Here is a 12,656-nt window from a genome sequence, read left to right as displayed (position 1 = left end):
CGAAGGGATCACCCCCTCCTCCACAGAGAAGCATTGGGGGTCAACCCCTTCGGGACCCCATAAAATTGGACCCCTGACCCAAACTTTACCAAACCTTAGGGCTCATGCAAGGAGAGTCTTTTGCAGCTATGCTGCAAATTTGGTGACTCTACCTCAAAAAATGCCCCCCCAGGATAATTGTAAGTGTACTAACTTTTCACAATTTGTAATGACCACCTGCTTCCTCACCCAAGAATTGTGGGAAAACTCAGTTTCCAATGAATATTTGCAAGCATTCATGGGGAACTGAGTTTCTCCACAATTCTTTGGAGATGAAGTCGCCATTTCAGACTATGAAAAGTAAGTACTTTTAAAATTCTCCGGGGGGGGGGGCATTTTTCGAGGTAGAGTCACCAAATTCCTGTGTGTTTATATGTATAAAATAAATAAATAGAGTGATGGGGGGGGGGAATGAAGCAGCAGGTAGCTTGCCTCAAGAAGACTCCAGCTTGTCTGTAAAATTATACATCAATATTTCAGGCATAAGAATTTCTTATACTGATTACCAAAAATGGGGAATTGTGCGTGCGTATGTTTTTGTTTTTTGTTTTTTACTGGCTGTTAGTCTGTATTTTGATTGTTATTGTGCATGTTTGCAAGGATGCTGTATAAGTCTTCCAAGAGTGACTGGATGCTTTAGCATGCTTTAGGAGGACTCCAGTTTGTCTGTAAAATTATACATTAGTATTTTAGGAACTACAAGAAACTCTGGGAAAGAAAGAGGACAGATGACATGCCAAGGCACAGCAGAGCTTCAGGTCAATTCAGCTCGAAGGGACTGAGTAGATTAAAGTCAAAAGAGACTGTGGCCATTTATGCAGGACTATTTTCCTGCGGTCACCCCCACCAACTGCTTTGGGGTTTCCTTTTGATTATGCTCACTTTTTTCAACCATCATCTCGCACTCCCCGCACATTTCCACATGTTTTACCCATGTTTTCCGGATTCTGGCTAAAACAGCATCCAGAAAACACAGGCAAAACATGTGGGGAGAATGAGGCGACCTCTGACGGTCAGGAAAGGCATGCATAATCAAAGGAAGCCTTGAAGCAGTTGGTGGAGTGACCGCAAGAGAAACAGCCCTGCATAAATGGCCTGTGAGACCCCTGGTCTTCTTGGGCACAACAGGCCTGAATTGTTTTATGTTAATTATTGCTCTCTATGTTATTTCAGTATTATTATTAAAAAAGAGAGAGATTTGATGTTTGTGTATTATAATGTTCATTAATATAAGTATCACAAGATGGGATCACACTGTTCAAAGACTTGAACTACCTCCCTTCTTATCCTTCTTTGAGTCTGAATTAAGTAGAAGTTACACTCCCACCTAAAAAACAGGTCTGGACATGTTTCATATTTATGCTTAAATCATAGACTACCCTGTAGGAATGCCAGATTTCCTACCCAGAGAAAAGGTTTGCCTTTAAATTGACTGCCATGGCTGCTACCACTGAGTAGCAGCCAAGGGAAAGAGAGAAGCTAGTGTGAAAAGGCAGCACTGATGAGGAGGAGACTGGGGAGGTACCTGACTGTTGACTGGCAAGCACACTCTGCACAGCATTCTGATATTAACATTCCATTGTTACTCAGCAGAGGTATTTCCTCCTGCCTTACTTCACCAGCCAAGTCAGCAGATTTACAAGGAAAAGCAATTCTCAGCGTTGCCCATCTGGGAACACTCCACTGCTTTTAGCACCGCTGCTATTCAGGGTCTACTGAAGTCAAAGCAGTGGTATAGTTAATGTGGAAGTCTCTTCATTTGTTAATGTTGTATGAAAGTGGGAAAAATTGTGCTATGGAATACTCACATGAGAAGTATTTTCCTTGCCTTACCTGTTCCAGGTCGCCTTCACTACCTTTCCTTCTCTCTGACATGTTTTGATGAGGCAGGATGAACAGCTCAGCCGCGGTGGGCAAGCCAGGGAATACTGCCACCAGAACTTGTTCTTCAGGGATACCAGTCACCTAAAAAAGATGAGTGTTGGATTAGTAATAATAATAATAATGGGGTAGAAACCTGAGAAAGGCTCTTTGGAACTCCCTCCTCAGGGAGATTTGTCTGTCTCCCTCTGTCATTGTCTTCTGTTTCATTTGGTGTACCCCTAGTAAACTCTTATTGGCCCTCCTTCCTGGTTGTATTTGTTTGTTTGTCTATACACACACACACACACACACACACACACAATATTGTTAAATATTTATATATACATTTAAATGTAGATTTAATATTTTAAATGTTTTAATGCATTGATGTTTGCTGCCTTGAGGACTAGGGCTGTTGAAATTTTTTTTGGGTAAAATTCGGATTCGGCAAAATTTGGCCCGTTTTTATTTGGGAAATGCCAAAGTCTGAACTCCCCTGCTTCGGGTCCATGCAATTCGGCATGAGATCCGGAGTTCGGGGAAAAAATCGGCCGAATAAAGCCATTAAAAACACAACCACACCTTTCTGCGACTCCGGGGGGGGGGCATTTTGGGGGGTAGAGGCCCCAAACTTTCAGTGGAGCTTCAAAGGACCCTTCTTGCAAGACCCCCCAAGTTTTGTGAAGATTGGGTCAGGGGGTCCTGAGATATGGGCCCCGAAAGGGGTCCCCCTCCTTAATGTGCATCTCTGACAATGGGGGTTTGCAATTAGCAGAGCTTGCCAAAGCTCCCAGCCCCGACAAACAGCTGAGCTGCGGGGAGCAAGGGCGGGGCAGGTGCGAAGAAGTTTGCAAACCATGCAAAGCAACACATTTGCAACCATGCAAAGCAACAGGTGATGCCTGGGAGTTGGCAAACCATGGAAAGGGACAGAGGCAGGCTAGCTTTGCATAAGGAGCAGGAGGGGTGGAATTTCCCCTTTTGCATCGGACTCGGGACCAGGAAAATGCATTCTTTAAGTCACAATTTGAAAACCAGTTTTGAGCAAGCATCAAAATAGACCTAACCGATCTTATGAATGAGGGAAAACCTGAGGACACACAACTGAAGCCCCCCCTCAAACCAGGGAGAGAGAGACTCAAGGGGGCACACACCCCCAGGCAGAACAGGCAAAAGCCCCCTTTGGCTCCCCCCACAAAAACTGATCCCCACACATACACACAGACTTTGCTTCCCCCCCACACACACACAGGAGAAAAATTATAGATTAAAGCCCCGAAAGGGGTCTTACTGTGGATGTCTTCTGTTCCATCAGGAGGAACTGGGAGGACTGGATAATCCAATACAATTCCATTTAAGCACGGGAGGTTTTGCCTTGGATTTGCTGCTCTCAAGATGCACACAGGATTGGCTGATCCCATTCATCCCACAGGGGAAAAGGGGGGACCCCATATCTCAGGACCCCCTGACCCAATGTTTACAAAACTTGGGGAGTCTCACAAGAAGGGTCCTTTGAAGCTCCGCTGGAAGTTTGGGGTCTCTACCCCCAAAAATGTGCCCCCTGCAGCCACAGAAAGGAGCAAATGTGTGCTTTAAATGGAATAAAAATGTACATTAAGGGGAGGACCCTTTTCGGGCCCCATATCTCGGGACCCCCTGACCCAATGTTTACAAAACTTGGGGGGTCTCGCAAGAAGGGTCCTTTGAAGCTCCGCTGAAAGTTTAGGGTCTCTACCCCCAAAAATGCGCCCCCTGCAGCCATGGAAAGGCGCTAATGTGCACAAGCACCCCTCCCACGGGGATTTCTCTCTCACACACAAACAGATACTCTCTCTTTCTTTTCCCGGGCCGCACAGCAGCTGGGCTCATGCACTCAATCGCTCAAACTGATTGGCAAGAAGAAGACCCAACTTGGCCACCGATTGGCTGCAGGAGAATGCTGCTTACTAACTGACTGTTATGCTGCTGCACCGAACCCCGAATTTGCTAAATTTATTCACCGAACACCCTGAATTTGCTGAATTCAGCTCCCCGTTTTCCCGCCTTTTTTGAGTTTGGGGAATCAGGGGAAATTCAGTTTTTCGGTTTGGGACGAACCGAATCGACAGCCCTATTGAGGACCCTATTTGGATGGAAAAGCAGCATTTAAATGTTTTCAATACATAAATACTTGGATCCTTTGTTTATCTTCTTACAAGTTTTAGTGCATAAAAGAATGGAAAGCTCTATTAAACATTGCCTTCTCCTCAATACATGATATATCACAGTCTAAGTACAAAGACTTTGGGGAGGAAGAATGTCCAAAATGTATGGTGTATACTGCCCCCTTTCTTTCAGAAACCAGGTGCCCACCTTGTTGACTTGAATCATAAAGCTTATTTCAAGTATTCATAAACTGACATGTTTTCTCAGGTAAATGAAAATTTCTACTTCAAGATAATCTGTTTCAATTCTTACACTGAAGGAGTACTTGATTAAACTTTAATGCAAATACTTAACAGAAACATTAAAAGAAAATCAGTCAACCTAATATTATTTGAATGATTTCAAATTTCTCATCTCTGCTGTTTTGACCAAAGGTTTTTTTTCCAGTTTGATACTCCCTTATGTAACTCAGACTGGTGATTATTTTTGCATATTTTCTTTTTCCTCACACAGAATTTCCCCATAATATACACATATTTTAATGTTATTTGTGAGTTAATAAATCAGCACTATACATTATGCTGTAAGTATAAATGATACATGCAGTATAAATTGCATACAAAAACCATAGATCATATGAATACAATAAAAACAAATCTACAAAACCAAGGGTGGAAAGTACAGACCCAAACCCAAAATATAGAAAGAAAGAAAGAAAGAAAGAAAGAAAGAAAGAAAGAAAGAAAGAAAGAAAGAAAGAAAGAAAGAAAGAAAGAAAGAAAGAAAGAAAGAAAGAAAGAAAGAAAGAAAGAATTACATCAAATAAATAATATTCCCCACTAATAGCAAACTTGATGGTTCATGCCTATTGGTAGGGCAGAGAAATGGGACCATCCACAGACATGTTTCAGATTTTTGCACACTGTGATATGAAGAAAAATATCGGTATGCAAATTAAAAAGACCCTCTACCCAAACAGCCTTTCTACAAGGAACCACAGAATGTTGATGATAGTTCAGTGTCTCTTGAAGAAGTAAAAAAGTGTCCTTGAGGTACCCATCTTGAGGTACCCAGCCCCCACCCATAATCCCCTCAGTCAATAATGCTAAAGTTCATGCCTATAGGTACTATGATGCTAACAGAGTCTAGATTGCTAAGGATTAATTCAATTCATACAACAAATGTTTCTTCTAAATCTTCATGCACTTAAGGATTTTTCAGTCTGCAAAGGCGGCAGCATCACTAGTCATTTTTACTATCATAGCATGGAGTGGTGGTTGAATTAATGCCAGGGATGTCTGCCCCAAAGCACAGAAATCCACCACAACCCATAAAAACTGTCAACCACACTGCATGGGAAGGAAGAGGCTAAATATGTTGCCTCTGTGCTCCACTAAGGTAAGGGGTATACAAGTAGCTTCCTGGTCATGCTTCCCTAGCACCAAACCTCAACAGGAAAATTGCATTATAGTGCTGAACTTCTAAAGTTGTGAGTGGTCAGTATCTTACATTTTTGCACACTTGGAGTGTTGTTCCAGTCTCACCTACAATTCACAAGCATCCAACTTGTGTGTGTGTGTTCAAAATGGGTATCTCAGAAACATTATTATTTATTTTACTTATACAATATGTTCTACAGAAGTAAGTTGGTTTTTGTCCTGACCTGGATGGCCCAGGCTAGCCCAATCTCATCAGATCTTGGAAGCAAATCTGATCTTGGAGACCACCAAGGAACTCCAGGGTTGCTACACAGAGGCAGGTAATGGTAAACCACCTCTGTTTATCTCTTGCCTTGAAAACCCTACAGAGTCACCATAAATTGGCTGCCACTTTATGACACTTTCCACCATCCAAATACATTGGTTTAGAAATGGATGGGTACCACCCATGTGATGGAAAGGGATTTTAAAGATGCCAGCCAGATATCCCAAATTAATCACATTGTGTATCAGATCTATTCTGACTTGGTGTGGGCAGTACAACCCATTATACTTTTCATGATATCATTAGTAGCTTAACACAGCCTTAAAGGACACTGCAGCATCTGTCTTCCAATACTTTCCCTCAGCCACCCTTTACCTTTATTGATGTGGAGGATGTTGAAGAGGGATCATAGGAACTTCAGGACTTAGATGTTGCTGAGAGCAAGCTTGGTAGCATCCACAAATGCCAATAACTATGGTTTCAGGCATCTTCAGGATCCCCACGTGATCAAGGCAGCATTCAAGAAATGAAGTCCTGTTGAACGAATTATTTTGATTCTCCTCATTTTGACTGCTTCACTATAGGCTTTGTGACATGGGGTTTTGTCATTGATTCTGGCATCGCACTGCTTTGGTTTATCCCCTGATATCTGCATGCATTTTCATGCCTTTAGTTTTTGCTTTGGGTTTTTTTAGGGGAGGGGGATTGCCAGGGTTCTTTTTTCCTGGTTCTTTTGAGACCACTTTTACCTGTCTTTTTCTGGCAGTCAATTTTGAGTCAACTTTTTCCTTGTGCGTAATGTTTCTGTCAGTTTTCTTTGTCCTGTCCACCCCCAAACTCCTCCAACCCACTTTTTGATGATTGGATTGTTGACATTAGCAAACCATTCCCACTCCACCCCCCTACCCTGAAGGCAAGTGGTTTAATTTAAAAATATATATATTACCCTTTATAGAGATATTGATATACCATTGTAATGATATGTTTAGCAGGTTATCTGAATTCCCAGTTTTTAAAAAAAGTAACAGCGCATTCCTGACCAGAATGCCTGCATTGAGCTTAGGAGGCAACGCAACAGCGCTGCCTCTTAAGGAGGTTTCGGTCGGCCAAAACCTCCACCCAGTGCCAAAAAAATGTACAATCCCCATAGGGTTTCACGGGAGATACACCACCTAAAAGGTAGCATATCTCGGCTGGGAGAAAAGGGGCGTTCCCAAGCCATAACGGCTCAGGAGGCCACCTAATGGCGGTTCTGCCCCCCAGCTGGTGCCATGACGCCCCAGGAACACCTCCCAGGATGACAACGTGGCCTTTGCTGGTGTCCAGATGCCAGCGGCAGGCTCCGTCAGCATCTGGGACTGGAGCTGCTGCGGCAGCGGCCAGCAACCGGCGTCTGGCCCTGCACGCTGATACTGGGGCCACAAATGCCAACGTGTGCCACACAGACGCTGGCGCTGTGGGCCCTTGCGCTGGCGTAGGCCTTCGCTGGCCTCCAAATGCCTTTGGTGTGGGCTGCCAGCGCATCTCAGGAATGCGCTGTAAATATTTGGCCCTTCGCTTGCAAAGATATGCCTTTTCCCTTTTATCTCTGTGAGGGAAGGATATAGATACTTACTTTAAAAAAATTATAGCTAGGAATTCAGAGAACCTCCTAACCCTATCATTGTAATGGTATACTGATTGAACAATATTTTAGTACAATTTTTTTTAAAAAAATGCAGCTATAATATTACTAGGTTGATACAAGCACATGTAAAAACTAAAAAGAGGACGTCACAACACCACCGACAATGCCCTCCCTTAAAAATCCTGATTACATAAGGCACATGCAGAAGAAAATAAACTGACTCTACAACAACAAAAATGCTGAGGGAGGCCAGATGTGTGGAAGAACCATGACCAAACCAATTCCAATGCTTGTGGATCAACTGCCAAGAAAATAAGGAGTAAATTGAGGGTCAGGAAAAGTCCTAAGGCAATATAAAAGACTCCCAGGGATTTCGTTGGTTGGAAATCACACCTTTTGAATCAAGCTAGACTTTGGAGGGGTCTGGGTTCAGTCAGAAATGTGTGGAGGGAGCGTAGAAGTCTAACTCCCTCCTATCCAACCCATTCTCAAATTCTAGCTCATCACTCTTTTCATACAAATCATTGTACTTTATTCTAATAGTAAAATGAACTAAAAATGCAATTTACTCTATCTCCCCAAACAGGTACACTTCCACTTTTCATGAACCAAATAGATTTCTAGTCATCAACCCACATGGCTCTCCTACACCACATATAGCTGTTAATAACCCTCCATGTGAAAAGGAGGGCTGCAATCAGGCTAGAGCTGAATATTTGGTCTCAAGGCACTGTAAATGTACTTTTGAAACAGGTTTATTTTAACAATGTACATCTTGCAACGTTATTCTCAGAATACTGAAAATCAAGCTCAAACAAGAATGCATTTGATCAAAGGGAACATAGTTATCATTAAATAACACCGAACAAGTTTTTGCACAGTAGGGATATGATGTGGGCAAAACTGCAAATATTCACCCTGAGTTGCAGGCAAAAAAAAAAAAAAAATCCAGTTTGCCAAGCAAATATAGGCAACATAAATACATGTGCCTTCTAAATAAATTTGAGACAAAGAAACAAAATATCTGAATTATTTCATGATTCCACTTTGGCCTCTACATGACAATTGTATTCTATGCTATATTTTAATTTGTTGCCCCTTTCATGCAACAAATCTGACATGACAATTGTATTCCATGCTATATTTTAATTTGTTGCCCCTTTCATGCAACAAATCTGAATGTGTTGGGTTAATGTGCAAATGTATATGTGTAGGTTTCTCACAACTCTGAAAAGGCTGGGTTCCCAATATCAGGGAATAAGCCCGTTATATTGTAATTGTACTCCCTGTAGAACCTTCATGCACATCTTTAAGCGGATAAGGTTGACATATCATGCCACTTCCTCCCCCACACACATGTTCAGTTGCCATAGATATCTTCTTTTGAAAAGCATTTCTCTTGCCCTCTGTCTCTCACATAAACGTTTTATGAAAATCCCATGACATTTGTTTAAAATATTCTGAGCAAATTCAATTGCGTTCAAGTGTAGTTCAACGATCTCTGTCTTCCACAAATTCCTTTCAGTCATTCACATGTGCTGTACAGTAGTTCTGCATACCCTATCCAATACTGTACACAGTTCTAGTAGAAGTGAAGCAAACTAAGCCTTGTCTTTGCTGGGGGTGGTCCATCCACTAAACAGCCATTGCCTAGGGTGACAGTCAGGGAGGGGTGCCAAACATAGCAGCCACCTTCTTCAGTTCCTGCTCAGCTACAGCATCAGGGAAGCATCCATGGCCCCAGTGGATGGCTATCCATGGGAAACCTGCTCCCTTCTTCCATTGGGGGGTTGGCATTGGGGGCCAGCTTCTATGGGGGCTGCCGCAGAGGACAAAGTGAGTATGCACTGGGGGAGAGAAGGATGGGTGAAATCTTCCTGCCTCCCCACGGCATGGGGGAGGCAAAGAGGGTATGCTCCAGTGCTTACCCCAGCACCAGGGGTATGGAGGACAGGTGGCCTATTCCCTCCTCCCCCTGCCTCCCCTTGGCACAGAGGAAGGTGAGGAGGTTGTGTACTAGCATGTACTGCCACCAAGGATTGCCCCACTGCCAGGGGCAAGGAAAATGTTCCTCACCTACCTGTGGTGCAGGGGGGAAGACAGCAGGTGCCACCTTCCTGCCTCAGACTGGCCCTGGTTTTTGCCTCAGCTGTTTAAATTAGTTTCACTTCTTAATCCTCACTGAAAACTAGGGCTGCCAGATCTCAGTTGGGAAATTCCTGAACATTTTGAGGGTGGAGCCTGATGCCACAGAGTCCACCTTTCAAAGCGGCCATTTTCTCCTGGAGAACAGTTGTAATAGCAGGAGATCTCCAGCACTACCTGGAGACTGGCAGCCCTACCAACTGTAACCTAGTCTTCAAGCATTGACCTATTATGGTCATCCCTTATTACCCTTGGCTCTCTCTGTCCTCTGTCTTTCCTGCATTGCCTATTTAAAAGGCAAGCTCCTTGAGGCAGAGGTCTGTCAATTTTTTGCCTATAAACTCTGTAATGTAAAATGGCATTAGGACCAGCTCTGTGCCACCTGCCATCTCTGAAGTCCACATGGACTTTGGATGCAGCAGTGGACCCAGCCAGCAGGTAAGTGAGGGAAGGAGAGAGGGGGTTAAAAATGGTGGTGGGGCCAAAGCAGCCCCAAATAATGCTGAATAAATTTGGCATTTATTTGAGATCTGATTTTAGGTTCCCTTTAATTGCCACCACTTTTCGGTATACCCCCCGCCCCCAAATACCAGTAAGGTACTTTCTTTTCTTTTTTTCAGTTCGGCTTTAGCTAATGCACACCCCTAGATGGCATGAGCTATGTAAATATTGCAATCTAAATACATATTTTATTATTTGACCAGTGGAATTGAGACATCCTGTTTGTCCTATTTGCTCAGTTCCTTATTATTTGGGAGAAGCAGAGCAGGGCAGTGCCATTATCGTTGGATCCTGTGCCTGCTTTCACCTTCTCCAGGCCTTCCATGAAATGATAAAGCAGTACCACGCAGATAACTTTTTTCTGCTTTCTTAACACAGTGAATGACAATGAGATCTGCTCAAACAGCAGTTTCAAAAATGGAACTTTACCTTCCTACATATTTGGTGGACCTGCTCAAAGGTCCAAGTATATTAAGGTGAAATATTTGAGCCAGGTATGTTTCTGGGCAGACAGACTGAAAAAAACTCACTCACATCTAGGGGTATCTTCTGTAGCAATCCCTTGCAAATTCAGACCATTATTGTTATTGTTAAATATGCTTGTATCCATCAGAATCAGGCAGAGCAATCCTGGGAACCGCAGCAGCCAGGGACAGAGGCTTCCCATCCACTGGGGGGGGGGGAAGGGATTTAAAAATAATAAAACCCCTTAAAATGGGGGGAAAGGCCCCATTGCAAACCGCAATGTGTTAGGGGGCATTCCGAGAGCGAACGGGGTTAAAAGCCGCCTAAAAGCAGCTGCACTCCCCAAAACACCCCGAGAAGGATTCCCGGGATGCCAACATGGGGAGGCCCTATGCTGGCATCAGTGCCAGTTTGAAAGGCACAAGTGGCATGGATGCCAGCATAGGGGTCACGCCGGCTCCTAAGAGCATCCCCCCCTTCAGGATTGCACAGAAAACCACTCATTGTTGGAAAAAGAACACTTCCCTGTTATGAATGAATGGCTTCAGAAATTATGGAATCTAATGACAATGAATAAAATAACAGTGGCTAAATGTTGAAGAGAAAAGAAAAGTTTTAGGCAAGAAATGTTTGCCAAACAATGGTATTCTTTCACTAGTTACTGGAACCAGACAAGTTCTCATAATGTCAGGCAAAAGATTCCACTTCATGCTTAAAATACCTTATAAGTATTATATTATATTATAAGTATTAACTAACTGTAATTTTTGTCTCTATTCCTTAATGGAATATAGTGATGATATTATATATTCCTATTGTATATTGCATACTTTTTAAAGTATTCTTGTGTATCTTTTGTATATCTGTAAAATAAAATAATTTTTAAAGAACTTTATCTTGCTCTCAGTCCCTATTTTCTCTTTAGCTGAGTATCCCAGATGCTCATAGTGAGCATTTGCTTGACTTTAAAATGTTTTCAGTGTATTTGCACCTGCACAGTTGGTGGCATTCTTCAACATATAGACAGCAGGCATGCAGTTGCTGTTGGCATGTGCTCAGAACTTATCGGACTGCGAGTGTTGACAGAAACTGTAGTTTCAGAAAGCAGTGAAAACTATAAAACCCATCAATCCTGACATGAAGTCATGTTGGGGAAGATCGGATAGAGTAATTGACAGAAAAGGAAGGGCCTAATTGGAACCTTTTCTTTGTTTAAAGAGTCAGACAACAAGCAGGGAATGGGAGGAGGGCTGGTAACAAGGACACATGTGTAAGTATCTGTGTATGCACATGTGTGCATTTTGTGAGCATCTCAACATTCACAAATCCCCACTGAAAATTTTGGAGTGTTTGATAGGGATGCTCATAAATATGCAATTGTGTCATAAATTTTCTTGATCTCACTGCTGCCTAAGCATGTTTATCTTTCTTTAGTTGTTACTAGGGTTGTGCAAAAAAACAAATTTGGTAAATTACGGGTTCTGGCTTCTAGCATCAGCTTCAAATTCATTTTTTGTATGTAATTTTTCCAGAGGCACTTTGCAGTCTGATCCTATTAATATTTACTTGGAAATACATCTCACTGTAATCTGTGGGGCTAACTTCAAGTAAGTTTGCATTGATTTGCAACTAGGGTTGTGTAAAAAAAAATCGGTAAATTTTGGGTTTGGGTTTATTGGGCCCAATTTTTTTGGTAAACCCAGAATAAGCTGAATACCCATACCTGTAAATTTCACAGTGGGTAGCCGTGTTAGTCTGTCTGCAGTAGTAGAAAAGAGTAAGAGTCCAGTAGCACCTTAAAGACTAACAAAAATATTTTCTGGCAGGGTATGAGCTTTCGTGAGTCACAGCTCACTTCTTCAGATACAGCTAGAATGTGAATCCATCTGTCCTTAAGTAGAGGAGAGTAAATTTAGACAAGCATACATTTACATACTAATGCTTGTCTGAATTCACTCTCCTCTACTTAAAAACAGATGGATTCACATTCTAGCTGTATCTGAAGAAGTGAGCTGTGACTCACGAAAGCTCATATCCTGACAGAAAATATTTTTGTTAGTCTTTAAGGTGCTACTGGACTCTTGCTCTTTTCTACTACTGTAAATGTCAGTATTCAGCTTATTTCTGGGTTTACTGGAAAATTGGGCCCATTATAGTCTATGGGATT

General features: G+C 42.5%; 1 protein-coding gene across 1 annotated transcript in view; it reads right to left on the bottom strand.

The window, feature by feature from the left end:
* Window positions 1–12,656, bottom strand: part of SORCS3 (sortilin related VPS10 domain containing receptor 3) — a 564,006-nt gene that overhangs the window by 24,955 nt on the left and 526,395 nt on the right. The window contains exon 23 of the mRNA XM_056849278.1: window positions 1,873–2,004. Within this exon, the coding sequence (XP_056705256.1) occupies window positions 1,873–2,004 (132 nt within the window). The remainder of the gene's footprint in view (window positions 1–1,872; window positions 2,005–12,656) is intronic.

Source organism: Euleptes europaea, chromosome 5, assembly GCF_029931775.1.
Source record: "Euleptes europaea isolate rEulEur1 chromosome 5, rEulEur1.hap1, whole genome shotgun sequence".
Lineage (NCBI taxonomy): Eukaryota > Metazoa > Chordata > Lepidosauria > Squamata > Sphaerodactylidae > Euleptes > Euleptes europaea.
Note: the sequence above shows the minus strand (reverse complement) of the source record. Positions and strands in the feature narration are given on the sequence as shown.